At 46.8% G+C, this 26,659-nt stretch overlaps 1 protein-coding gene across 1 annotated transcript in view; it reads left to right on the top strand.

The window, feature by feature from the left end:
- The window catches only part of LOC121003526 (zinc finger protein 260-like), a 402,690-nt gene that overhangs the window by 280,596 nt on the left and 95,435 nt on the right, over positions 1-26,659 (top strand). The window contains exon 6 of the mRNA XM_040435424.1: positions 8,693-8,707. Within this exon, the coding sequence (XP_040291358.1) occupies positions 8,693-8,707 (15 nt within the window). The remainder of the gene's footprint in view (positions 1-8,692; positions 8,708-26,659) is intronic.

The raw sequence follows: 26,659 nt of genomic DNA, 5'->3' as shown, positions 1-26,659 counted from the left end.
TCCCGATACATAGGAAATCGAGGAAATTCCTGAGATTTGCAATCCAGTCAAAGGATCACACTCGGCATTACCAATTTACGTCTCCCCTTCGGGATTTCCTCAACGTCAAGAATCTTTACAAAAGTCATGGCGGAGGCAGTGGCGGATCTAAGACAGAAAGCAATCAGCATCATCCCATATTTAGACTACCTTCTGGTTGTTGCAGACAACAAAGTTCTATTGTCGAACAACATACAAATAGTTCTAAACCATCTCCAGTCCCTAGGATGGATCATCAACTGGGAGAAATCAGACTTATCTCCAAGCAGTCAAAAAACATTCCTAGGGATATCCTTGGACTCTATTTCTCAGAGATTGTTCCTCCCGCTCCATTCGAACAGCAATGAAGGTTCTAAGCAGTCTTTCTTCATGTATCCTGGCAGTATCTTTGGTTCAATTTCATCTAAGACCCCTTCAAAAACTCATCTTATCCAGATGGAACAGATCTCAGACAACTATAGACAAACAGATCTTCCTGGATTTAAGTGTGAAAAATTCCCTAAACTGGTGGCTCAGAAACAACAACCTAAAAAATTGTGTATTTTGTAATCAAGATTGACCCCTCGTGATCACGACAGATGCCAGCCTTCAGGCCTGGGGAGCTGTGACTCAACACAAAACCTATCAGGGAAAATGGACAGTTTCCATAAGACAGCAATCTTCAAATTTCAGGGAATTGCGAGCAATTTGGGAGACTCTGAAGGAAACACATCTGTCAGGACATCGTCACGTCCGAATTTACTCGGACAACTCAACGGAAGTGTCCTTCATTCAGCACCAGGGAGGGACGAGACATTGCTTACTTCAAAATGTGTCAAACTAAATATTTTTCGTGGGCGGAGGAAAATATACAGTCAATATCAGCAGTTCACCTAAAAGGTTCATTAAACATAAAAGCCGACTATCTGAGCCAACATACTCCTAGATCCGGGAGAATGGAGTCTATGCCCGAAGATTTTCCAGATGATAACACAAAAGTGGTGCAGGCCGTCGATAGATCTATTTGCATCTTGAGGAAACCACCAAGTTAATCAATTCTTTTCTCTCAACCCGAGGGATTGCCCAACAGCAGTGGACGCATTCAATCAAGACTTGAGAACACACCTAGTCTATGCGTTTCCACCCATTCCTCTAATTCCCAGGGTCCTTCAAAAATTCCTGAAAGAGAAATGCACCCTGATCTTGATGGCCCACTTCTGGCCCAAAAGGAGCTGTTTGCCTTAATGAAGTCGCTCAGCCTAGAAGCCCCCTTTCTCTTGCCTCTACTACACCAAGGCCCCATTCCTCATCCAAATATACAGATCTTAAAATTGTCGGTTTGGATTCTGAAGAATCCATCCTATTGAAATTTGGACTATCTGAGAAGGTTTTCGCCACCTTACTTCTCAGCAGGAAACAGAACAGAAACAAAGCGTACTTCAAAGTCTTGAAAAAATTTTCTGAATGGTCCGGAAATTCCTTTAATCAGTTTAAACCCAATATCTCATCGATCTTGCATTTTCTACAAGACGGCCTAGACATGGGACTATCTACTAATACTCTCAGGGTTCAAGAATCAGCTTTAGGAGCCCTATACAATACAAGTCTTGCAGAGTGTCCCTGGGTAGCCAGATTTCTTAAAGTGGCAGACAGGATTAGGCCAACGATTAAAAATATGGTAGCCCCTTGAAACCTTAATACAGTACTATCAGGTCTAACCTCTGGTTCCTTTGAACCTCTGGAATTGATTTCCATAAAATGGCTCACTATTAAAACATATTTTTAGTGGCAATAACTTCAGCAAGGCGAGTCTGTGAACTCCAGGCCTTGTCTATTCAGGATCCCTTCCTTACTATATTTCAGGACAAGCTGGTATTTAAATTAGAGCCAACCTTTTTACCAAAGGTGGTTTCTACCTTTCATAGGTCACAGGACATTGTACTTCCCTCCTTTTGTGCCAAACCCAAAAATGACCAAGAGGCTATCTTCCATACCTTAGACGTTAGGCGAGCAGTCCTAAGATACCTAGAAACCACTAAGGAGTGGAGAATCAACAAAAATCTCTTTATCCAATTTTCCGGGCCTAATAAAGGAAAAAGAGCAGCATAAAGTTCTATTTCCAGATGGATAAGAACAGCCATCTCAGAAGCCTACAAAATCAGAGGGAAATAAGCCCTTTCTTCCCTTAGAGTGCATTCGACAAGAGGCATGGCCGCTTCTTGGGTGGAAAGGTCATCAGCCTGCCTACAACAAATTTGTAGAGCAGCAACTTGGAAGAGGGTCCACACCTTTACCAAACATTACAAGCTAGACATTTTTTCTAGCGAAGACTTGGCTTTCGGACGCAAAGTCCTTTGTGCCGTTGTCCCTCCCTAATAATTTCTTTGCTATTTCTCAGGATGTGGTGTCATGGAGACAACTGGGGAAATGAGTATTACACTCACCGGTAATCCGGTTTCCTGGAAGTCTCCATGACACCACATGCTTCCCACCCATTTATTTTAGTTGTGGATTACTATTTTCCATCCATATAAACTACATTATCCCTTCATCCTGGGGTTGTCTCGTTAAAATACACTGGTGATGGAGGGAAGGGGTGGTGTTTTAAACCTCTCTGTGTTTTTTTCCTGTCCTATCAGAGGAAGACAGTCTCAGGATGCGGTGTCATGGAGACTTCCAGGAAACCGGATTACCGGTGAGTGTAATACTCATAATATGTCCAGTAGGGGAACATAGTTAAGATGATATAAGCCTGGTATTGATGATGATAAGACCACACCTAGATATTGTATGTGGTCTAATCTACAGCCAAAGGGGAAGTCCTGCTTTAAGGAGAGAAGTTTATGGGCTGGGATATTCAGAGGGAGAATTAGAGATTTAGTCTCATGTAACTTTATAATAAGGTAGGCGGCTATACTCAGTGATTAAAGAAAGGGCAGTTTATAAAGCCCTCTGCGGGGAAAATAGGGTCAGTAGTACGTCATCTGCATAAAGGGATATGCAATATTGTCTATCCCATATCCGGATGCCTGAGATCTCTGGATGGAGCCTTATTGCTTGTGCAAGGGGCTCTATAGCTAGGATGAAAATCAACGGTGATGGGGGCATCCTTGCCGAGTGCCATTTTTTAGATAGAAGGCACCATTATCAAACACTTTTGCCGAGGGTCTGGAGTATAGGGCCTTAATTGTGGTGGTGAAGATGTCACCTAATCCCATGGTGAACGACCAATCCCATGGCGAATGACCAATTCAAGCGGTCGAACGCCTTCTTGGCATCCAGAGTCACCAGCAAGGCCTTCTCTTTTTTTCGATTTATATGGTCTATCAGATTTAGGGCTCGGCGGGTGTTGTCTGTAATTTGGTTGAGTGTATGAGATAGGGGATTCTGGATTTTGCTGCGAGTAATTTAAGGCAGCGAGTGAGCTATTGTCCAACCTTATTATCTTGGGAATAATATTGGGCTTTCATTAATTTCAGATTTTTCTTGTATTTGAACAGGAGGCATTCTCTAAGTTGTGTTCTGAGAGAATGTATTTGAGTGGCCCTATCTGGGGAAAAGGAATTTTTGTTGAGGATTAGTTGAGAGAGGATATATAGCATTTTTAGTTCTTAGCTTTTTTGCCTGATGGCCTAGTTTGATAAAAATGCCACTAATGTGGGCCTTATGGGCATTCCACAAACTATATGAACTGGAGACTGAGTTGCTGTTCAAGCTGTAGTAATCATGTAAAGCTTTGGAATATATATATATATCAATATAATATATTGGCTGCAGTGCCAGAGGGTTTCTCTGAAATTGTAGGTTTCTTGAACAGAAAGGGACACGGAGGCGTGGTCAGACCATTTAATCACACCTATGGAAGATTTTGTGACCAGATGTAAAAGTGACCTGCTTATCAGAAATAAATCCATGCGTGACTAGGTCTTATGCATCGGTGAGTAGAAGGTATAATCTCGTTCAGAAGAATGCTGAGGTCTCCACATGTCGTACAGCTCCTCACGTCTCAACAAAGGAGAGAGTCGAATCCACTTCTGCATCTGGCACTAAGTTGAAGTCGCCACATAAGATCAAGTGGCCTACTCTAATTTTGTCAACTTTGGCTAGTACTAGTGAATTTGATGTTTGTTTGGTGCATAAATGGTAGCTATAGTATATGAAATATTGTTTACAGCACATACTGTTATGATATATATGCCATTTGTATCCGATATAATAGTGCTAGGCGAAAAAGCAATAGAATTGCTGAAGGCCATAATAACACTTCTCTGCTTTTTGCGATAGTGAGACTGCACGACATGTGGGAATAAACGTTTTCTGATCCTGTGTGCATCCTTACTGATAATATGAGATTCTTGTACGCATAGTATATCTATCTGCTTTTAAGTGTAATGCTTCTGACCACAAACAGGTTCACTTTTGATGGCTGTTCAGGCCCTTAACATTTAAGGAGACTATATTAAGAACCATAAGGGATTTTCAAAAAGCTTAAATCAGTGGTTTGACCTCTGAGGGGAAATGCCATAAGCCCGTCACACCTCCGTTTCCCACCACAGTAAATACATCCAAGACTGTAAAATAACAGTTATAAAACATTGATAAGTAAACAAGTAAAACAGTAACTGAAAAAGGACAAAAGCCGGAGAATGAGTCGCACTGACTGATATGGCTCTGGCATCTCTGGAAGCTGGCAGGCGGCTGCCAGGACAGCCTCTTTGTTCTTCTAGAAATGGATTTTGGCAAGAGTGTCTCTAAGGGCCGTGTCTGGTAGATGCCTTGGTTTAGGGATCCTGTGGGCCCGATCAATAATCAAATCATGGGTGGAGAAGGAGGGTAGCAGCTTCTTCATAAGGGATTTGAGGTAGGTCATGAGGTCAGCGGGCCCAGTGTCCTCCAGGATTCCCCTAAATTAATATTATTCCGCCTGGAGCAGACTTCCAGGTCGTTTGTTAGCTTTTATGCGGTCAAGCTCATTGGACAATTCCTCCTGATTGTCTAAAACTTGATTGTGGGAGGTAACAAACTCTCCCATCTTTGACTAGACATGTGAGAGTCTGGAGTCCAGACCCGTGATGGAGGATTGTAGTGGGGTCAATAGGGAGGAGAAGTCTCTGTGTAGAGCCGTGCTGAACGCTATCATCATATTTTTCAAAAGGGTGTCTGACGCAGGGTGATCAGAGGTGGGGAATTCCTGCTGTACATTTGTGAAATGGTTAGTGGCAGGGGTCCCTGGGCTCACCTCTTCTGATGCTGCAGCCTGAAGTCTGTGCCGTTGTTTTGAAGGGCTTCTCACTGCAGGGGAAGATGAAGGCCGCGCTCCCATGTGCTCCATTGGGCATACTAGATGAGCCAAATGGTTCTTATCTGCCGACACATTCTATGTTTCTATGTCCTGGAGAGGAGAGGTTCTCACTGTACTGTCGCTTCCCGAGCCCTCAGCTGCGCGTCCGTGGCTTGAAGGTGAGTGTCGGGAGCTGTGTTCACCCCGGGAATCCACAGTTTGTCTTGGCGGGGAGGGTATATGCGCCGCTTCGGAAGATGGTGGAGAGGATGCAGGCTCGGCTGGAACATACAGCGCAGCATCCGCAAGGTTTTCAAAGTAAAATTCGAGCCTGCCTTGCTTTGCCTTCGCTCTTTTTTCCATTGGCATCGTGGAAAGGTTTGTATGGGGAACCGGGCACAATTAGTAGAGGTGAAATCGCTTAAAAGAGGGGGAACTCTCTTCAGAGAAGTCGATAAGTGCTGGAGCTATGAGTTCATGCGGCCGTCTCGTTCGGCTGTCAAGCCAAGCGCCCTCTCTTCTACCTTTTCAATCTGCCTTTCCCTCTCTCCACTCTGCAGAAACTGCCTTTACTAAAATGTCTAATGATCTCCTGACAGCAAACAGGAATAGCGACTATTCTCTATTGATTCTTCTTGAACTCTCTGCAGCGTTTGATATGGTAGACCACAGCAAATAGGAATGGCAACTATTCTCTATTGATTCTTCTTGAACTCTCTGCAGCGTTTGATATGGTAGACCACAAACTCCTTCTCACCGTGCTCCACTTAATTGGCCTTAAGGACACTACTCTCTCCTGGTTCTCTTCCTTTCTCTTTGATTGCTCCTTTAAAGAAGACCTTTCACTAGAATAGAAAATCTAAACTAAGTATACAGACATGGAGAGCGGCGCCCAGGGATCTCCCTGCATTTACTGTTATACCTGGGCGCCGCTCCGTTCGCCCGGTATAGCCTCCGGTATCTTCATATGTTAGAGACGCCGGCAGGTTCCCCTGGGTGGAGCCTAACATATGAAGATACCGGAGGCTATACCGGGAGAATGGAGCGGCGCCCAGGGATAACAGTAAGTGCAGGGGGATCCCTGGGCGCCGCTCTCCATGTCTGTATACTTAGTTTAGATTTTTTATTCTAGTGAAAGGTCCTCTTTAATGTATCATTTGCTGGCTCTGCTTCTTCTTTTCTCCCTCTCGGTGTTGGAGTTCATCAGGGTTCAGTCCTAGGTCCTCTACTCTTCTCTCTCTACACCACTCCGATCGGACAGACTATCAGATAATTTAGTTTCCAGTACAATATCTATGATGATGACTCGGGATGAACGAATCAACTTCGGATGAAACATCCAAAGCTGACTTGAATAAAACTTCGTTCTAATACTGTACAGAGCAGGAGCTCCGTACAGTATTAGAATGCATTGGTTCCGATGAGCTGAAGTTATTGCTTCGCGAGGTCTCGCGAGACTTCGTGCAATAACTTGATAAATTATTTTGTACTGTAAAAAGTTATTTCCCATACTCGAGTTCGGTTCCAAGTAGTACCTTGGAACCGAACCCGAGTTCGGGAAATGTTTTTTTCTATTGGGCACAATTTGCCCATTTTCACTTAGGGGTGTACTCACTTTTGTTGCCAGCGGTTTAGACATTTAATGGCTGTGTGTTGAGTTATTGTGAGGGCACACCAAATGTACACCGTTATACAAGCTGTACAGTGACTACTTTACATTGTATCAAAGTGTCAGATCTTCAGTGTTGTCCAATGAAAAGATATAATAAAATATTTACCAAAATGTGAGAGGTGGACTCGCTTTTGTGAGATACTGTGTGTGTATACACTCACCTAAAGAATTATTAGGAACACCTGTTCTATTTCTCATTAATGCAATTATCTAGTCAACCAATCACATGGCAGTTGCTTCAATGCATTTAGGGGTGTGGTCCTGGTCAAGACAATCTCCTGAACTCCAAACTGAATGTCAGAATGGGAAAGAAAGGGGATTTAAGTAATTTTGAGCGTGGCATGGTTGTTGGTGCCAGACGGGCCAGTCTGAGTATTTCACAATCTGCTCAGTTACTGGGATTTTCACGCACAACCATTTCTAGGGTTTACAAAGAATGGTGTGAAAAGGGAAAAACATCCAGTATGCGGCAGTCCTGTGGGCGAAAATGCCTTGTTGATGCTAGAGGTCAGAGGAGAATGGGCCGACTGATTCAAGCTGCTTGAAGAGCAATGTTGACTGAAATAACCACTCGTTACAACCGAGGTATGCAGCAAAGCATTTGTGAAGCCACAACATGCACAACCTTGAGGCAGATGGGCTACAACAGCAGAAGACCCCACCGGGTACCACTCATTTCCACTACAAATAGGAAAAAGAGGCTACAATTTGCACGAGCTCACCAAAATTGGACTGTTGAAGACTGGAAAAATGTTGCCTGGTCTGATGAGTCTCGATTTCTGTTGAGACATTCAAATGGTAGAGTCCGAATTTGGCGTAAACAGAATGAGAACATGTATCCATCATGCCTTGTTACCACTGTGCAGGCTGGGGGTGGTGGTGTAATGGTGTGGGGGATGTTTTCTGGGCACACTTTAGGCCCCTTAGTGCCAATTGGGCATCGTTTAAATGCCACGGGCTACCTTAGCATTGTTTCTGACCATGTCCATCCCTTCATGACCACCATGTACCCATCCTCTGATGGCTACTTCCAGCAGGATAATGCACCATGTCACAAAGCTTGAATCATTTCAAATTGGTTTCTTGAACATGACAATGGAGTTCACTGTACTAAAATGGCCCCCACAGTCACCAGATCTCAACCCAATAGAGCATCTTTGGGATGTGGTGGAACGGGAGCTTCGTGCCCTGGATGTGCATCCCTCAAATCTCCATCAACTGCAAGATGCTATCCTATCAATATGGGCCAACATTTCTAAAGAATGCTATCAGCACCTTGTTGAATCAATGCCACGTAGAATTAAGGCAGTTCTGAAGGCAAAAGGGGGTCCAACACCGTATTTGTATGGTGTTCCTAATAATTCTTTAGGTGAGCGTATGTGTGTGTGTGTGTATATATATATATATATATATATATATATATATATATATATATATTTACATAATAAACTATTTTATTGATTATTTGCATGTAAGGATGTCCCTTATATTCAGTCTACATGGCATTGTATTGATTTTGTTATTCTGTTATATGCACTTTTTACTATTTTGTCTTGAATAATTGGATTTGCATCAGTTTTTTTAACTTTCTGTTTGTAGAAGAGAAGAGAAATGGGCAATATTAGTCAGAAATTAGCAATTAAGTTTATCAGATGTTTTTCCCTCTCTCGGTGCAGTTCTGGTTGTGGCTATGAATAGCTGTGTGTGAATGCATTGTTGAGTTACAGGAAAGTTGGGTACTTGTATGAAAGCAAGTAAAGCATGCGTGCATACTAACAAAAAGTCATATGGTATAGAGCAGTGGTCCCCAACCTTTTTTGCACCAAGGACCAGTTTCATGCGAGACAATTTTCCCAGGGACCGGGTGGGGCGGGGGTTCTGGGCGGGGCTTAGGGGGTGGGCGGGGCTGACTGATTCACGCGCATAACAAAACACAAGGTGCATATTAAAATATATAACACTATATAATGACTATATAAACTGACTATGGTCTCTGCTGCACTGGTCTCTGCTGCACTGGTCTCTGCTGCACTGGTCTCTGCTGCACTGTACCATATTTTTCGCCCTATAAGATGCACCTAGGTTTTAGAGGAGAACAATAAGAAAAAAAAAATTCATTACACCTCAGGTCAGACCAGCAATCAGACCCCCAATGTTAATCAGACCTCAGATCAGACCCCCAATGTTAATCAGACCTCAGATCAGACCCCAAATGGCTCAGATCAACCCCCAAACCTTTAGCCATCTACCAGCCCCCAATGTCAGCCATAACCCCCCCAATGTCAGCCATAACCCCCCCCCAATGTCAGCCATAACCCCCCCCCCAATGTCAGCCATAACCCCCCCCCCCAATGTCAGCCATAGCCCCCCCCCCCCCCAATGTCAGCCATAAGCCCCCCTCTGGTCAGCCATAAGCCCCCCTCATGTCAGCCATAAGCCCCCCTCATGTAAGCCATAAGCCCCCCTCATGTCAGCCATAAGCCCCCCTCAGGTCAGCCATAAGCCCCCCCTCAGGTCAGCCATAAGCCCCCCTCTGGTCAGCCATAAGCCCCCCTCTGGTCAGCCATCAGCCCCCCTCTGGTCAGCCATCAGCCCCCCTCTGGTCAGCCATCAGCCCCCCTCTGGTCAGCCATAAGCCCCCCTCTGGTCAGCCATAAGCCCCCCTCATGTCAGCCATAAGCCCCCCTCATGTCAGCCATCAGCCCCCAGTGCAAATAAAATAAAATAAAAAACCACTTACCTCTCCTGCTCCTGGTCACCATCGCGATCCTCTTCATTCTGCTGTCGGCTCTGGCTGTGTATAGCGGCGCACAGCGTGAGGTCACAGAGAGACCTCACGCTGTGCGCAGCCCTGCACAGCCGATAGCGGAGCCGTGGACCAGGAAGCGGTGAGTACAGATCCTTCACCGCTCACTGGTCCTTCTGTACTAATGAAGCGCTTCCCTAATGGAAGCGCTTCATTAGTACAGAGTTAAAGACTGCCCAGATCGCCGCGGCCCGGCTAACAATCCTCCACGGCCCGGTCCTGGGCCGCGGCCCGGCGGTTGGGGACCGCTGGTATAGAGAGTTAGTGGCTGCACCTATAGGAAACAGTGGTGTGGTGCTCTTCCCACGTGACTCACCCCTGTGTCGCAGAAAATAAATAAAAATGCAAGAAATAGATGTAGGAGGCACTCTGTATTCGGGTTGAATATGTGTGGTTTGTGGAAATATTGAAGGGTTGGAGGTAAAGGTGTGGGTTGTGTTCTTGAAGTGGTATATAACGGTATATAATGATCATACCATAATTGTTGCTATTTAAAATTGTAAATGTATTGATAAAATTATAAAGATATATATTAAAAATGAAGAAATGAAAAAATCTAAGAATATAAAAAAAATCTAAGAATATATAAAAATCGAAGAATATAGAAAAAATTATAAAAAAAAAAGGAGAAAATTATCTTCGGTCCACTTAATGTGTTAGGACAAAGTTTGCATATACAATGTTCCTTAAAATCCTTGATTTGAGATTTGTGTCCTGTAGGGGGAGCTAAAGATGGTTACAGCTGAGGGTGATTGCAGCCGGGAACGATGAATGTGCCGGATTCGCTGGGAGAAAAATGTAAGTGCACATGTAGCAGGATCGACATATGAATAGCCTCTAATTTCGTAGCTTTGTATCGATACGGGTTAGGTATGTCGATAAAATAAAATACGTTGCAAATATACAGCTAGAAAAAGGGGAGGAACATAGACAGGTGCTCGATGTAGATGCACCCTATTAGTGGTACGTTACCCGTTCTGCCTTGCTCTACCTGCCTGTGACGTGGCGTCCCACGTGAGCGGGAGCGGCGGCTTGGATTTTGAAAAAAGCGCGGGTATCGATGCAAGTCTTCCAATTGATGCGAATCTTTAAAATTATGCGTTCCTTGAAAAGATCGATATTTCCAAGTACTGTGTTTGCGATCTGAAGGGTAGCGATGCTGCAGGGTACCAGACGCGTTTCGAAGCACAATGCTTCTTCCTCAGTGGCCTGCAGCAAAGTGATATGTCCTGGCTTTTAAAGGGAGAGGTGCTTCTCCCCAGGGGGGGGGAGGGGCGTTTTCCAATTAGTAAAAATGAAGAGGAGTGACAGTAAAAGCATGGAGTGGATGCTGCTGTTGTTTGCAGGGTGTGGTTGCCCATGTTTTTATACATTCATTTATAAGTGTGTTACTGGTTTGTCGGTTTCTCAGTTTGTGGTTAGAGATGTCGCAAACATAAAATTTTCCGTTTGCGAAAGGCGAATGCGAGTTTCCGCAAATGTTAGCGAACCGGGCGAACCGCCATGGACTTCAATATGCAGGTGAATTTTAAGACCCACAGGGACTCTTTCTGGCCACAATAGTGATGGAAAAATTGTATCAAGGGGACTAACACTTGGACTGTGGCATGCCGGAGGGGGATCCATGGCAAAACTCCCATGGAAAATTACGTAGTTGACGCAGAGTCTGGTTTTAATCCATAAAGGGCATAAATCGCCTAACATTCCTAAATAGTTTGGAATAACGTGCTTTAAAACATCAGGTATGATGTATCGATCAGGTAGTGTAAGGGTTATGCCGTTTTCACAGTGACAGACCAAACTATGACAGACCAAACTCCCCGTTTAACCCACCGCAAACAACCGCAAACAGTCCATTTGCACAACCGCAAACTCCCCATTTGCACAAGGTTGGATACCAAGCTAGCCATGTCCCGTTCCTTGTCCTCACTAATGTCATTGAAGGTCTCTTCCTCCACCCAGCCACGTACAACACCAAGGGTCCCCGAAAGGTGACAAAAAGCCCACTGGGATGCCTGCTGTGGTTGGTCTTCCACCTCCTCAAAGCCACCTTTCTCTTCTGACTCCTCTTCTTTAGACTCCTCTCTCTGCGTTGCTGCAGGTCCAGCAATCGATGACAAGGCTGCTTCTGGTGGTGATGGTGACCACAACTCTTCCTCTTCATGCTCATCTACGGCCTGATCCAGCACTCTTCGCAGGGCACGCTCCAGAAAAAACGCATTTGGGGTGAGGTCGCTGATGGTGCCTTGGGTTTGACTGACCAGGTTTGTCACCTCCGCAAAAGGACGCATGAGCCTACAGCCATTGTGCATGAGCGTTCAGTAACGTGGCAAAAAAATATGTAGTGTCCCACTAGGTAATTGTGGGCACTACACAAGGGTCAATATGGTCATTGTATTTTATATGATGTTTTGTGTGATTTTTTTCCTGTGTATTTCCTGTATCAGGCCTGTTAGGGTGTAGTTCCACCTCCAAGACAGTAGCGGGAGCTAGGGAACCCCTAATATATATAGTTAGGCCCAGACAGGAAGGAGGTAGGGCAGTGTAGTCCAGGAGGCTAGTGAGTGCAGTCTAGCCTGCCTGAGGTTCCCGAGTAAAGCAAGCTCAGAAGTTGCCCCACCAGGAGAAGAGTCGGCCTCCTGAGAGAAACCAAGTTCCCATAACAGAGCAGAGCCAGTATTCCAGCCAGACAAGAAAGCTGAAGGGCAGAAGGATTTAATTGAAAGCAAGGATATATACTGTACCTGAGGAAGTTTCCCTAACCAAGGATAAAGCCAACAATAGGGCATACGGGCCTTGGGATAAAGACAGACAGGATTTCTGAGGAAAATTGCAGCCTGATCTGTAAGTGTTTAACCCTCTGAGTATCTTGCAAGAACATTGTGCCTGCCAATTGTTTAAGGCCTCTTTCACACTTGCGTTGTTGGGATCCGGCATGCACTTCCGTTGCCGGAGGTGCCCGCCGGATCCGGAAAAACGCAAGTGTACTGAAAGCATTTGAAGACGGAACCGTCTTCCAAATGCTTTCAGTGTTACTATGGCACCCAGGACGCTATTAAAGTCCTGGTTGCCATAGTAGGAGCGGGGAGCGGGGGAGCGGTATACTTACAGTCCGTGCGGCTCCCGGGGCGCTCCAGAATGACGTCAGAGCGCCCCATGCGCATGGATGACGTGCCATGCGATCACGTGATCCATGCGCTTGGGGCGCCCTGACGTCACTCTGGAGCGCCCGGGGAGCCGCACGGACGGTAAGTACACTGCTCCCCCGCTCCCGCTACACTTTACCATGGCTGTCAGGACTTTAGCGTCCCGGCAGCCATGGTAACCACTCTGAAAAAGCTAAATGTCGGCTCCGGCAATGCGCCGAAACGACGTTTAGCTTAAGGCCGGATCCGGATCAATGCCTTCCAATGGGCATTAATTCCGGATCCGGCCTTGCGGCAAGTGTTCTGGATTTTTGGCCGGAGCAAAAAGCGCAGCATGCTGCGGTATTTTCTCCGGCCAACAAACGTTCCGTACCAGAACTGAAGACATCCTGATGCATCCTGAACGGATTTCTCTCCATTCAGAATGCATTAGGATAATCCTGATCAGGATTCTTCCGGCATAGAGCCCCGACGAAACTCTATGCCGGAAGACAATAACGCAGGTGTGAAAGAGCCCTTAGCCTGCTTGTGACTGCTGTTGACATGTGGAGATGAACAAAAGACTGTAAATAGTTAATTGTTTAAAGTAAAAGGATGTTTTGGTTCACCACAACATCGTGTTCCTCAATTATTCCTATTATAAATCGGTGTGCCACCGTTACCGGCACTGGCGTCACGAACTTAAAGGGATCTTGCCACCGGCACATTAAACCTGCAACACCCAGGGCACCTCACCTACCACCGGCCTGGTCCCTATACATTGAGAGTGCCCCAGAGGACTCCTGTGCCAGCCTCTCCATCACTGCTGTACGCCTGCCCAGGGTCCTTCATAAGCTGTGAGTAACCAAGAGCAACCCTCGTTTGCCTATTAACCATGACCTCACCATCACAATACCCTGCAGGGCTGCGTGCTGCATATTTTGGCATCACAAACAGGATGCGATCATTCCTACGCCATTGTGGAATATAAACTGTGTGCCGTTATTGCCATAAAGTGATAAAGCCCTATATGTTTATTCGCAAAATTGCTGGGCCAAAAAATTGCGGTGTGAAAATTGTATTGCTGTGGACTGTTTTGCCGCTTCTAAGTCACCGCTTGCTGTCAGTGAATAGACAGCGTATTACTCAAAGATGGCCGCTTAAGCTAACTAGACCATCCAACATAAGGGATAAATTAATCAAAGCAGATATAGGCAGCTTTACTAGACTTCCCAAACAAACCTTTCTACGCAGTAGGAGACAAGGAACATACCCGTGCCTACATTGTGCACACTGCTCCAGCGTAATCAAGGGAGAGTATGCTACACACCCACGTACCGGAAAGGCCATTGCGATCAAGGGATTTTACACCTGCGACTCAAGCTTCATCGTCTATCTATTAAAATGCCCATGCGGCCTCGGATACGTCGGCGAGACAACACAGCACATCAGGGACCGGATAAGCAAGCACAAATCCACAATCAGATTAGGACACACTTTTTTACCGATACCTAAACATTTTCTTGAGAAAAAACATCAAATCTCTCAGCTTCGCTTCCAAATCCTGGAACAAACTGACCAGCCAATGAGAGGTGGCAACAGGACGCTTCTCCTAAAACAGAGGGAGGCCTTCTGGATACATAAATTGGGAACACTGGCACCACACGGATTGAACCGCGAATGTGATTTTTTTATATACTGACGTATATTGATATATGTATTTCTCCTTTCTTCTGCAGACTCATTGAATTGTCCACAAGCGGGCAAGGGTGAGGTATTAGCTTTCCCCCTTCCAAACTCCCTCTTCCTCCCTTCCCCCGCCCCCCATCCCCTTCTAACCTCCCTTGCCCCCCTCCCCCTCTTTCAAAGCAAAAGGTGGCTACTTTGAAGAACCTAGAATATGACATATTTTCAGTTGTTTCACACTTGTTTGTTATGTATATAATTCCACATGTGTTAATTCATAGTTTTGATGCCTTCATAGTCATGAAACTAAAGAAAACTCTTTGAATGAGAAGGTGTGTCCAAACTTTTGGTCTGTACTGTATATGCACAAGATTCAAGCTAGACCAGTAGTTCTCGGCAGCACACACATGGGTGGACTGCAATATATAGTATTTAATCATGTTCAAAACTAAACCCTGCTATAACAATATAATCATGTGCATTATGTCCTCTGTATGTTTTGCCCCTAGGCATGCATATACTCCCACTACCATTATATTGATACATGTATCAAGATCTATTCCATCATATTCCCCTAACCAGTATGTCGCTTTACCATTATTAATTTCGTAAACCGTAATTAATAATGGTAAACCGTCGTATTGCACTCATTTGCACCTATATGTATTTGGATATATTTTTTTACCACTGGACACCATTTTTTGTTTTGCTGCTATGATTACATCAAATCTGGTTTGTACATTATTTATTTAATATTTATTAATTTTGTTATGATTATGATATGCCATCTCTGCCATCCGAACAACCCATTTGAACATGTATCCGTTATTATTCCAGATAACATGACCACTGATGAAGGTCCACCGTCACCGAAACGTCTGGTCAGAAATATTTTGTTGTTGACGCTTATATATACCATGGGCAAATGGATGATGCAGAGATTATGAAATAAACCTCACTTGAATTGCAAAACTCTCAACCTGAGTGCCTCAATACTTTATTACTTTGATAAACGGCATAACAAGCCCTTGATTGGCACCGGTGACACCCTTGAACAGAGTGCGGTTCCTCACTTTACTACAGATAAGCTAACTAGACTATCCGTGCGCCTCCTTGTGTCTGTTTGGCGCGAAAAAGAGAAGAGAAGATACCGCCTACCTTAAATCCCGGAGCTCAGAGAGGCCGTGCCTATCTCCTGACGCTGCGCGTGGGACCTCCGCACAACGTAATCCCGTGCCTCGCAAGACCTGGACTGCACATCACCGGAGTAAGTAAACTTTCGGTACGCACCGATTCCTTGATATTTGAGCACCAGGTGAATTCCGATCTTGCTGGGAAGCTGGGGGGAGGTCCCTCCTTAGCAATAAGAAACTTAATCCAGGGGAGAACACATCCGATTCGGATCTTGGCCTGCTCCGCTGCTCCTTAAAGGGCCATACTCACTCCATAGCCCCCTTAGCCACGCTTGAACCAGTGAAACCCAGCGTGTGGCTGCCTAAAAAAGCTACCTCCAGAGACCACGCCATGTCCGCACCTGAAGAAGCGGGGCAGGTGGCCCCTGATATACCTTCTGAAGTGCACGCAGCTGATAACAGGGCGCCCGCCGCTGCAGCAACATCAAGCCTGATGCCACTGACCATGCCATATTATTTTGGGGCCCCCTGGTTCCCGCGATATTCCGGGGAAGCCCATAAATTGAAGGACTTTAGAGACCAAATCCTGGCCTTATTTTGGCTCTACCCTATCTCCACTGAGCAACAAATGGAGATCCTCTTAGCACAGTTAGAAGGAGCCGCCCGCAGGGAAGTCATGTCATGGCCCCGTTCTGAAAAGAGTAGCCTGGAACAGATTTTCGATCGCCTCGGCACCACGTTTGAGGCCAGAACGGTGTCCGAAGTTAAGATGCGATTTTTCAGCAGGAAGCAACAGCCTGGTGAGTCACTCCGTGATTTTGCTTTGTCCCTGCAAGAGACCCTGAGGGCCGTGGTCCAGGTGGACCCCCGGGAGGCTGAGGACCAGGACCGGACTCAGAGAGCAGTTCATAGCGGGTGTAAACACTGAGCACTTAAAGGGCAAGCTGAGGATGCTGTCGGCCCAACACCCCAATTGTGCGTTTTTGGACTTTAAAGAGCTGGCCATCAGTATCCTAGGCCAAAACCCGCCCACGGGGCCAGCGGCCTCCCTCGAACCTCAGGCCTGTCAGTCAAAAACTATTAATGTGATGCCGTCCAGAGCCAGTCAAGCCACCCAGGCTCCAGTGACAGATGTGGTGGCGGCATTAATGGAGCAAGTTAACCATCTCACTAAGAGCCTGGAAAAGGTGTGCAGGAAAATAGAGGAATGGGAAAGACCATTGTTATTGGAAGACGAGAGCCCCTTACCTCAAAGACTCCTCCCACCTGCATATAAAGAGGTATACTCCAAAGAACCGGATTGACGGCCGAATTACCGGTCTAAGAACCGCAAGCAGCCTGTCTGCCACTATTGCAAAAAATATGGACATACTGAATCAACGTGTTGGCAGTTAAACGGGCCACCCCCGAGGCCGAGGACCGCCCCTCGGGAGGTAGAACAGTAGGTCCAAAGGATTCAAGTTGAATGCCTCGATACATAGGATCTCGTCCAAAGATTAACATATGCATCAACGGGATATCTTTTGAAGCCCTGCTGGATACTGGGTCTCAGGTCACCACCATCCAACGACCCGCCTTTGACAAATTCTGGGATTTAAGTCTCCTCACACAGCCACCAGAATCCTGGCTGGATATCATTGCCAGCAACGGCAAGCCGGTGAAAGTTCATGGGTACTGGGAGCCTACCCTTCAGGTGGGAGAAACCACCTTACCACAGCAAGGTGTGATTGTGGTGCAAGCCGGAGATAAATGGGGACACCCCCTGATCCTAGGGACTGATGTCTTTAAAAATTGCTACTCCGAGGTGCTGGAGGCATTGAACCAATCCATACCTTCAGCTTCACCTGCTTTCAAAAGAGTCATTCAAAAGACTATCAGTGTGCTGTGTACTCAGCAAAGATTCACAAATGGAAAAGGAGAGATTTGTACTGCCCGGATCCGGGATAACCGACCGGTAATCCTGCCACCGAATTCCCAGATCATCTTATGGTGCCGCGCTGTGATAGGGATCCAGAGCCTGGACTATCAAGCCCTAGTGGAGCCTATCCAAATTGAGAATTATCCCTTCGTGTGAGCAGCCAAGAGCCTGGTGACCGTATCCCAAGGTAAAGTGCCTGTCCGTTTGATCAATTTTGGTGATCACCCTGTTACTCTCTCTAAGCACTGCCCCGTGACTCAGCTTTTCCAGGTATCCTTCCAGGATGTTATCCATCTGCCTGCCACGGAGACGTTCCAAACCGCACAGAGCATCAGCGCACCTGCCAGCGCCTCTTCAGTAACCTGGTGGGAGAAACTTCATGTGGGGAACGAATCCACCCCGAAGGAGCAAATAGAGGGAGTACTGAATCTGGTGAAAGAGCACCACAAGGCCTTCAACAAGCACTCCACGGACTACGGAGAGGTCAGTGTAATCAAACACACCATACCCACTGGCTCTCATCCTCCTATTAAGGAGAGATACAGACCCATACCGCCTACTACCTATCAGTCCGTGAAAGAGATGATACAGGAAATTAAAGACTCTAATATAATCCGGGACAGTCATAGTCCCCGGGCTGCGCCCCTAGTTCTTGTTCGAAAAAAAGATGGCAGCATTAGGTTCTGCGAGGACTATAGAAAAATCAATCAAATCACCCATAAAGACGCTTATCCGTTGCCACGCATTGAAGAGTCCTTGACTGCCCTATTGTCATCAGCCTACTTCTCCACTCTGGACTTAACCAGTGGGTACTGGCAGGTACCCATAGCCCCAGAAGATCGGGAGAAGACTGCTTTCACTACGCCTATGGGTCTGTTTGAATTTAATTATATGCCTTTCGGACTGTGTAACGCTCCAGGGACGTTCCAGCGGTTGATGGAGCGTTGTTTAGGCCATAAGAACTTTGAGACTGATACCTGGATGACGTCATTATTTACTCCAAGACGTATGAGGACCATTTAAAACACCTGGCTGAAGTGTTTCAAGTCCTTGTTAAATATGGCCTTAAAATCAAGCCGTCAAAGAGCCATCTGCTGAAACCAGCAGTAAGTATCTAGGGCACGTTGTTAGTGCCGAAGGAGTCCAGCCTGATCCTGATAAACTTGCTGCTGTCTGTAATTGGCCTACTCCCACCACCGTGAAAGAGGTGAGAAGTTTCCTCAGCTTTGCAGGATATTATAGATGCTTCATCCCGCATTTTGAACAAATTGCGGATCCGATCCAGGAACTTCTAAGGGGGCATCCCAAGAAGAGTCCAAAGACTCCTATCCCTGTTGAATGGAATGAAGAACGGCAGATTGCCTTCCAGCTCCTAAAGAAGAAGCTGACTGAACCCCCTGTCCTGGGTTACCCGGATTATCAGAAGCCGTTTCACCTCTACACAGATGCCAGTAAAAGAGGCCTGGGAGCCGTGTTGGCTCAGGTGCAAGACAACAAAGAGAGGGTGATTGCCTACGCCAGAAGATCCCTGAGGGGAGCTGAAAAAAACGATCAGAATTATAGTTCCTTCAAGTTGGAGTTCCTTGCTTTAGTGTGGGCTGTGACTGAAAAATTCAAAGACTATCTTTCTGCCACTCCGTTTGTCACCTTCATGGACAACAAACCCCTGGCGCATCTGAACACAGCCAAATTAGGGGCGCTGGAGCAAAGATGGGCCTCCCGCCTTGCCAACTATGAGTTCACTGTGAAATACCGAGCAGGCCGCTCCAATGATAATGCTGATGCCCTGTCTCGGCTCCCCACTACAGAAGCACCAGATGAACCAAAGGATGCCTGGGAAGAAGTGGAGATGCCGGCGTTTTACAACAAATTTGCTCAGCAAGATAATGTTCGCACTGAAAATCACTCAGCTGCTGATCCCTCTTCATCAAATATTCCTGAGTCCAGGGGCGAACAAGAAAGGTAGATTAAGCTCCAGTCAGAAAGTAGAGTCCTCAGTGAACTGCTTGACTTCCTTACTAGTGGTAGAACTCCTGAGAGAGTCCGCAGGAAGAGTGCAGACCCAGAACTATTGAGACTGTGGAGACATCACCACTAACTCTTCCTTCAAAAAGGCCTGTTGCTTAGAAGGAGCCTGGATCCAGTGTCCTGCGATAGGGTGTACCAGATCCTTATACCACGTCGAGACGCCAGTCTGGTGTTAGAGATGTATCATAACCAGTCCGGACACTTCGGCGTGCAGAAAACTGAGGCCACCATTCGCAGGAGGTTCTATTGGATCGGGATGAGAGAAGACATTGAGAAATGGTGCCGGGAATGTACTGCCTGTGCTGTAGGGAGAAGTGAACGCCATGACCAGAGAGCGCCTCTCCATCCATCTAAGGGAGTAAAACTCCCTTAGAACTTGTTGCCATTGATCATGTGAAGTTGGAGCCAAGTCGCTCAGGGTATACTTATGCCATGACCATTACTGATCACTTCACTAAGTTTGTCGTAGCACTGCCTGTGAAAGATCTGACAGACAAGACTGCGGCAGAGGCGTTCTGGAAGCATTTCCTCCTGCCCTACGGCTGCCCAGAGAGGATCCTCACCGACCAGGGGTCTGCGTTTGAATCACAGTTGTTCCAAGAGATGTGCCTGCTACATAATTGCCAGAAAGTCCGGACCACCGCCTATCATCCGCAAGGTAACAGACTCTGTGAAAAGATGAATCAAACTCTCATTGAAATGTTGAGAGCAGTACCCCCTGAGACAAGGGGTAATTGGCCTACTCTGCTGCCACAACTCATGTATACATATAACAATACAATTCACTGCTCCACCGGGTACACGCCCTTCTATCTGATGTTCGGCCATCAAGGGAGGCTACCTGCTGACCACTCCCTGGATGTACAGGTACCTGATGTCATCAATCCACTACCAAAGACTGATTGGGTGGTGGAGCATCAAAGACGTCTCCTTAATGCTAAGGAGATTGTTCAGGAGCGCATGGAAAATGCCCGAGAGCGACAGCAGAGAGACTATGACCTGCCTGCTCATGCGGAACCTCTAGCTTTAGGAGACATGGTGTGGTTGAAAAATAACCACTGAACCAGTAAATTGGACAGTAAGTGGGAAAGGACTCCCTACGTCATTTCTTCTGCTATCCCTAATGCTGAGGCCCACATTTATCAAATTTCCAGAGAAGATAAAGGATCCCAAATTGTACACAGGAATCGTTTAAAACTCTGCATAGAAGGAGAAATTGCAGCAGGGAATATTGAGCCAGAGTCTCCTGAGCCCGAGTTGCCAGCCCAACCTGCTGATCCTATGTGGGCTGTTGAGAACCTGATACATGACAAAGAACCACTTCATTGGTTTCTCACACCCTGGTTGAACTTGGTGGTACCAGCTCCAGTTCCTGCTAGTCGTCAACCCCAGGATGGCCTGTCCCAGAGTGTACCTGAAAGAGCTCCAGAGCCTGTGGACTCCTCTGGCCCTCCTGAACCAAGGCAGGAAGAACCTCTGCGAGTAAGAAGGTCCACGCTGTCTACTAAGGGGCACCCACCTGTGAGATTCAGAGACTATATTGTGGGCCAGAGTAGCCCCTCCCGGGAAACCCCTGTTTAACTATTTACAAGACCCGGGTACGGACTCATTTTGTTCTTTTGAGCCTCCAGGAACTTATATTATTGTCATCATATTTATTATTATGGACTATCCTGGTTATCTCTGATACGCTGTACCAGGTGTTCCCTATTCTATCCTGTATGAAGAGAACGATGCCCCTTTTCACCGCACTTGTTCTTTTGCCAGCAGAGCTGCCTGATATATTTATACTGCAAAAGTTGTGTTCGTAGTGTATGCCTGTTTTCCATTTTGTCTTTCAGGTTGCAGTTTCCAGCTGGGCGGGCCCCTTGTGTTGCGCCAAGGACGGGCAACGTCAAAGCAACGTGGTATGTAGTGTCCCACTAGGTAATTGTGGGCACTACACAAGGGTCAATATGGTCATTGTATTTTATATGATGTTTTGTGTGATTTTCCTGTGTATTTCCTGTATCAGGCCTGTTGGGGTGTAGTTCCACCTCCAAGACAGTAGAGGGAGCTAGGGAACCCCTAATATATATAGTTAGGCCCAGACAGGAAGGAGGTAGGGCAGTGTAGTCCAGGAGGCTAGTGAGTGCAGTCTAGCCTGCCTGAGGTTCCTGATTAAAGCAAGCTCAGAAGTTGCCCCACCAGGAGAAGAGTCGGCCTCCTGAGAGAAACCAAGTTCCCATAACAGAGCAGAGCAGAGCCAGTATTCCAGCCAGACAAGAAAGCTGAAGGGCAGAAGGATTTATTTGAAAGCAAGGATATATACCTGAGGAAGTTTCCCTAACCAAGGATAAAGCCAACAATAGGGCATACGGGCCTTGGGATAAAGACAGACAGGATTTCTGAGGAAAATTGCAGCCTGATCTGTAAGTGTTTACCCTCTGAGTATCTTGCAAGAACATTGTGCCTGCCAATTGTATAAGCCTGCTTGTGACTGCTGCTGACATGTGGAGCTGAACAAAAGACTGTAAATAGTTAATTGTTTAAAGTAAAAGGAAGTTTTGGTTCACCACAACATCGTGTTCCTCAATTATTCCTATTATAAATCGGTGTGCCACCGTTACCGGCACTGGCGTCACGAACTTAAAGGGATCTTGCCACCGGCACATTAAACCTGCAACACCCAGGGCACCTCACCTACCACCGGCCTGGTCCCTATACATTGAGAGTGCCCCAGAGGACTCCTGTGCCAGCCTCTCCATCACTGCTGTACGCCTGCCCAGGGTCCTTCATAAGCTGTGAGTAACCAAGAGCAACCCTTGTTTGCCTATTAACCGTGACCTCACCATCGCAATACCCTGCAGGGCTGCGTGCTGCAAATACCCAGCTCTGCAGAGGCTGTCCTAGCACCCCGGTCATACAAATACTCGTTGACGGCTTTTTCTTGTTGGAGCAGGCGGTCGAACATTAGGAGTGTTGAATTCCAACGTGTCGGGCTGTCGCAAATCAAGCGCCTCACTGGCATGTTGTTTCGCCGCTGAAAATATGAAAAGTGCGCCATGGCCGTGTAGGAACGCCTGAAATGGCCACACACCTTCCTGTCCTGCTTGAGAATGTCCTGTAAGCCTGGGTACTTATGCACAAAGCGTTGTACGATCAGATTCAACACATGTGCCATGCACGGCACATGTGTCAACTTGCCCAAATTTAATGCCGCCAACAAATTGCTTCCGTTGTCACACACCACTTTGCCGATCTCCAGTTGGTGTGGAGTCAGCCACTGATCCACCTGTGCGTTCAGGGTGGACAGGAGTGCTGGTCCGGTGTGACTCTCTGCTTTCAGGCAAGTCAACCTCAAGACGGCGTGACACTGTCGTATCCGGGATGTGGAATAGCCCCTGGGGAGCTGCAGTTGATGTGGAGCAAGTCGCAGCAGCAGAAGAGGACTCAGCCGAGGAGGTTAGCGAAGAGGATGGAGTAGGAGGAGTAGAGGAGGTGGCAGCAGGCCTGCCTGCAAGTCGTGGCGGTGTCACCAACTCCTCTGCAGAGCCACGCATTCAATGCTTGGCAGCTGTCAGCAGGTTTACCCAATGCGCAGTGTACGTAATATACCTGCCATGACCGTGCTTTGCAGACCAGGTATCAGTGGTCAGATGGACCCTTGCCCCAACACTGTGTGCCAGACATGCCATGACTTCCTTTTCCACAATAGAGTACAGATTGGGGATTGCCTTTTGTGAAAAGAAATTTCGTCCTGGTACCTTCCACTGCGGTGTCCCAATAGCTACAAATTTTTTGAAGGCCTCAGACTCCACCAGCTTGTATGGTAAAAGCTGGTGGGCTAAGAGTTTTGACAAGCCAGCTGTCAGACGGCGGGCAAGGGGGTGACTGTGACATTAGCTTCTTACGCTCAAACATTTCCTTGACAGACACCTGACTGTGGGCAGATGAGCAGGAACTGCTGAAGGTGAGAGGCGGAGTGGCGGATGGTTGAGAGGGGGCAAGGAGGACAGCAGTGGTTGACGTGGCTGAAGATGCTGGACCAGGAGGAGGATGGTGGCTTTGAGTTTGTGTGTTGCTTGTACTCATCATGTGTTGATCCCATAGGCGTTTGTGATGTGAGATCATGTGCCTTCGCAAAGCAGTTGTACCTAGGTGGGTGTTGGACTTCCCACGACTCAGTTTCTTTTGGCACAGGTTGCAAATGGCATCGCTGTTATCAGAGCCAGACACAAAAAAAATGCCACACTGCTGAGCTTTGCAATGACGGCATTCTGGTGGTGGCAACAGCATGTGTTGATTGGCGTGCTGTCTGGCTGACCCCGGGTGCCGATACATGCTGTCTGACTGTGCCAATAGCTCCTTGCGACGACCTCCCCCTGCTTCCAACTCGTCTCCTCCTCCTCTCTGTCTCCCCATCTGAACTTTCCCCCTGTTCTTCTTCTTTTCTTTGAGCGGGCACCCACGTGACATCCACGGACACATTGTCCTCATCAACCGCTTCACTTGTATCTGACAACTCAGCAAAGGAAGCAGCAGCGGGTACAACATCATCATCATCACACCGTATGTGTCCATGTGTGTAATGCTGCCTGACTGAGACATATCCCTGTTATCTACATCCTCTGGCAATAATGGTTGTGCATCACTCATTTCTTCCAACTGATGTGTAAATAACTCCTCTGACAGATCAAGTGAAGCAGCTGTGGTGCTAGTGTTGGTGGTGGCGGCAGGCGGGCGAGTGGTAACTTGAGAGGTGCCCGAAGCTGAGCTGGAGGAGGATGGCGCGTCAAGGTTCCGAGCGGAAGCTGTAGAAGATTGGGTGTCCTGTGTTAGCCAGTCAACTATGTCCTCAGAACTTTTCGAGTTCAGGGTATGTGGCCTCTGAACACTGGGCATTATTCTAGGGCCAAAGGAAATCACAGCCCCACAACGGCCCCTGCGGGGTGGCCTGCCTCTGCCTGTCATTTTTTTTCGATTAGTGGTACTATGTGTGCAAGCTACTGTGACACCAGATATGAGTGGTGGGCACTGGCTGTAGTGGGCACAGTACACGCTGTGGGCCTGTCACACACGCTGGCAGGCAACTCCAATTATATTACAGAGAAAAAAAAAAAGCAGACTGATGTACTAGCCCTAAAAAGGGCTTTTTGGGGTGCTGTCAGGATGCTGTCCTTACAGCAGATCAGATGAGTCTTTGAGGACTGGAGTGGACACAGAACACTGGCCTAGCTAACGATTTCCCTATTAAATCAGCAGCAGCTGCACTGTCCCTGCTCTCACTAACACTGCAGCTTCTGAATGAATCTAAGATGGATGCTGTCCTTGCTTTTTGATAGGAGGTGGGAGGGTCTGGGAGGGAGGGTATGCTACTGATTGGCTGGAATATGTCTGCTGACTGTGAGGTACAGGGTCGAAGTTTGCTCAATGATGACGTATAGGGGGCGGACCGAACATCGCATATGTTCGCCCGCCGCGGCGAACACGAACAAGCGATGTTCGCCGGGAACTGTTCGCCGGCGAATAGTTCGGGACATCTCTATGTGTGCTATGTGCCTTTATGGCAGGGGGTGAGCAATTGTATATTCAATGGATATTTGATGGAATTGTCATATCCATCATAAATGATTTGAAACGGTGCACTGGTGTGGTACACGTGTAGTATTGGTGCGTTATCTGGTGAATGTGCGATTTTTAGTGAAGGTGGGATATTTATTTATTTATTTATTAATTTTTGTGTGCAATTTTTGGGAATGTGTGATTTCTTCTTTTCTTCTTAAAAAGGGGGGGTACGGGATGGATGGAGGTATTTTCCAGGTGATAAATGAGAAATATGGTGATAAAAAATTTTGGAAGAACTTTTGGGAAAATTTTTTTTTGAATTTATTAGTTTTTTTATATATTAAATTCTTGGGCAAAGATGGTGGTGTTGGGGGACTGTTTCTTTCCTTATATCTGTCAAGTTAGTATGATCTGTATATATGTTATGTGATATGTGTGGAGCCGTGTTGGTGATCCATTGTTCATATCTTTTCTATATTTACTTTGTTACAATAGTTTCTGGAGGGATGCCTCCATGAGAAATGTAAGGAGATAGCTATGTGGGATAAGGAACGGGGGCCTGCCCGGGAGAGGAGATCGAGGTGCTGGTAAGCAGCCAGAACTTGATTTCCCGTCCCAGAACGACCACCGCCCCATGATGGTAAATCATACGAAGCTCTAAATCATACGGAGCTCTATTTCCGCGTTCAAACTGGCTGGGATGAGGGTATCAAATTTAAAAATTATTTTGGATTCGGTTTTGGACATGTTAATGATATGGTTACCCCCTCTCCAATGTCTTCTAATCTTCTCAATGGCCACGAATTTGAGGGTGGATGGGTCACTGTTGTGGTGATCTTTGTAGTGTTTGGAAACTGTATGTAATTCAAACCCTTTCTGATGTTAGCCATTGTAGGGGTTTAGCTCTTCTCCGGGGGTGATTCACACAAATATCGTCGCCAGACACCAAGTTTCTGGTCCAAACATCACTTTATTTGGCTCCTCAGCAATCCAAACATAAATGGTACAAAATAAACACCTGCCCGGCTGGGCTCTAACTAAACATATAATATCCTGACTCACCTAAAGTCACAGTTCACACCCTGTGAACACATGCGGCTTTGTCAGCCAATGTCCCACATCCTCCTGGCTGTACAGAGCACAGTACACCCACTGTCTCCAGTTCAGTATTTCTTGTGGGGGATTGGGGCTCAGTAGTCTGCCTGACTATGGCCCTGCGACCCTCCCAGGCGTCGCTGCGTCCCCCAACTCCAGGCTATCTCCCAGCCTTGTGGTCCCTCAGCCTTGCCCAGCTGAGACCACACAGACAGAGCCTCCAGGCCTCTGTCCACAGGTAACACACTACCCCCTTTCTGACACTCTGGGAGGTGCCTTATGCCAGGCTGATTACCTCCAGCTTCTCTCACCTGAGGTGGAACAGGGGTGTGGACCACACTATCCACCCC

This window comes from Bufo bufo, chromosome 6 (genome assembly GCF_905171765.1).
Source record: "Bufo bufo chromosome 6, aBufBuf1.1, whole genome shotgun sequence".
In the NCBI taxonomy this organism is placed as follows: domain Eukaryota; kingdom Metazoa; phylum Chordata; class Amphibia; order Anura; family Bufonidae; genus Bufo; species Bufo bufo.
This window is presented reverse-complemented; position numbering and strand designations above follow the sequence as displayed.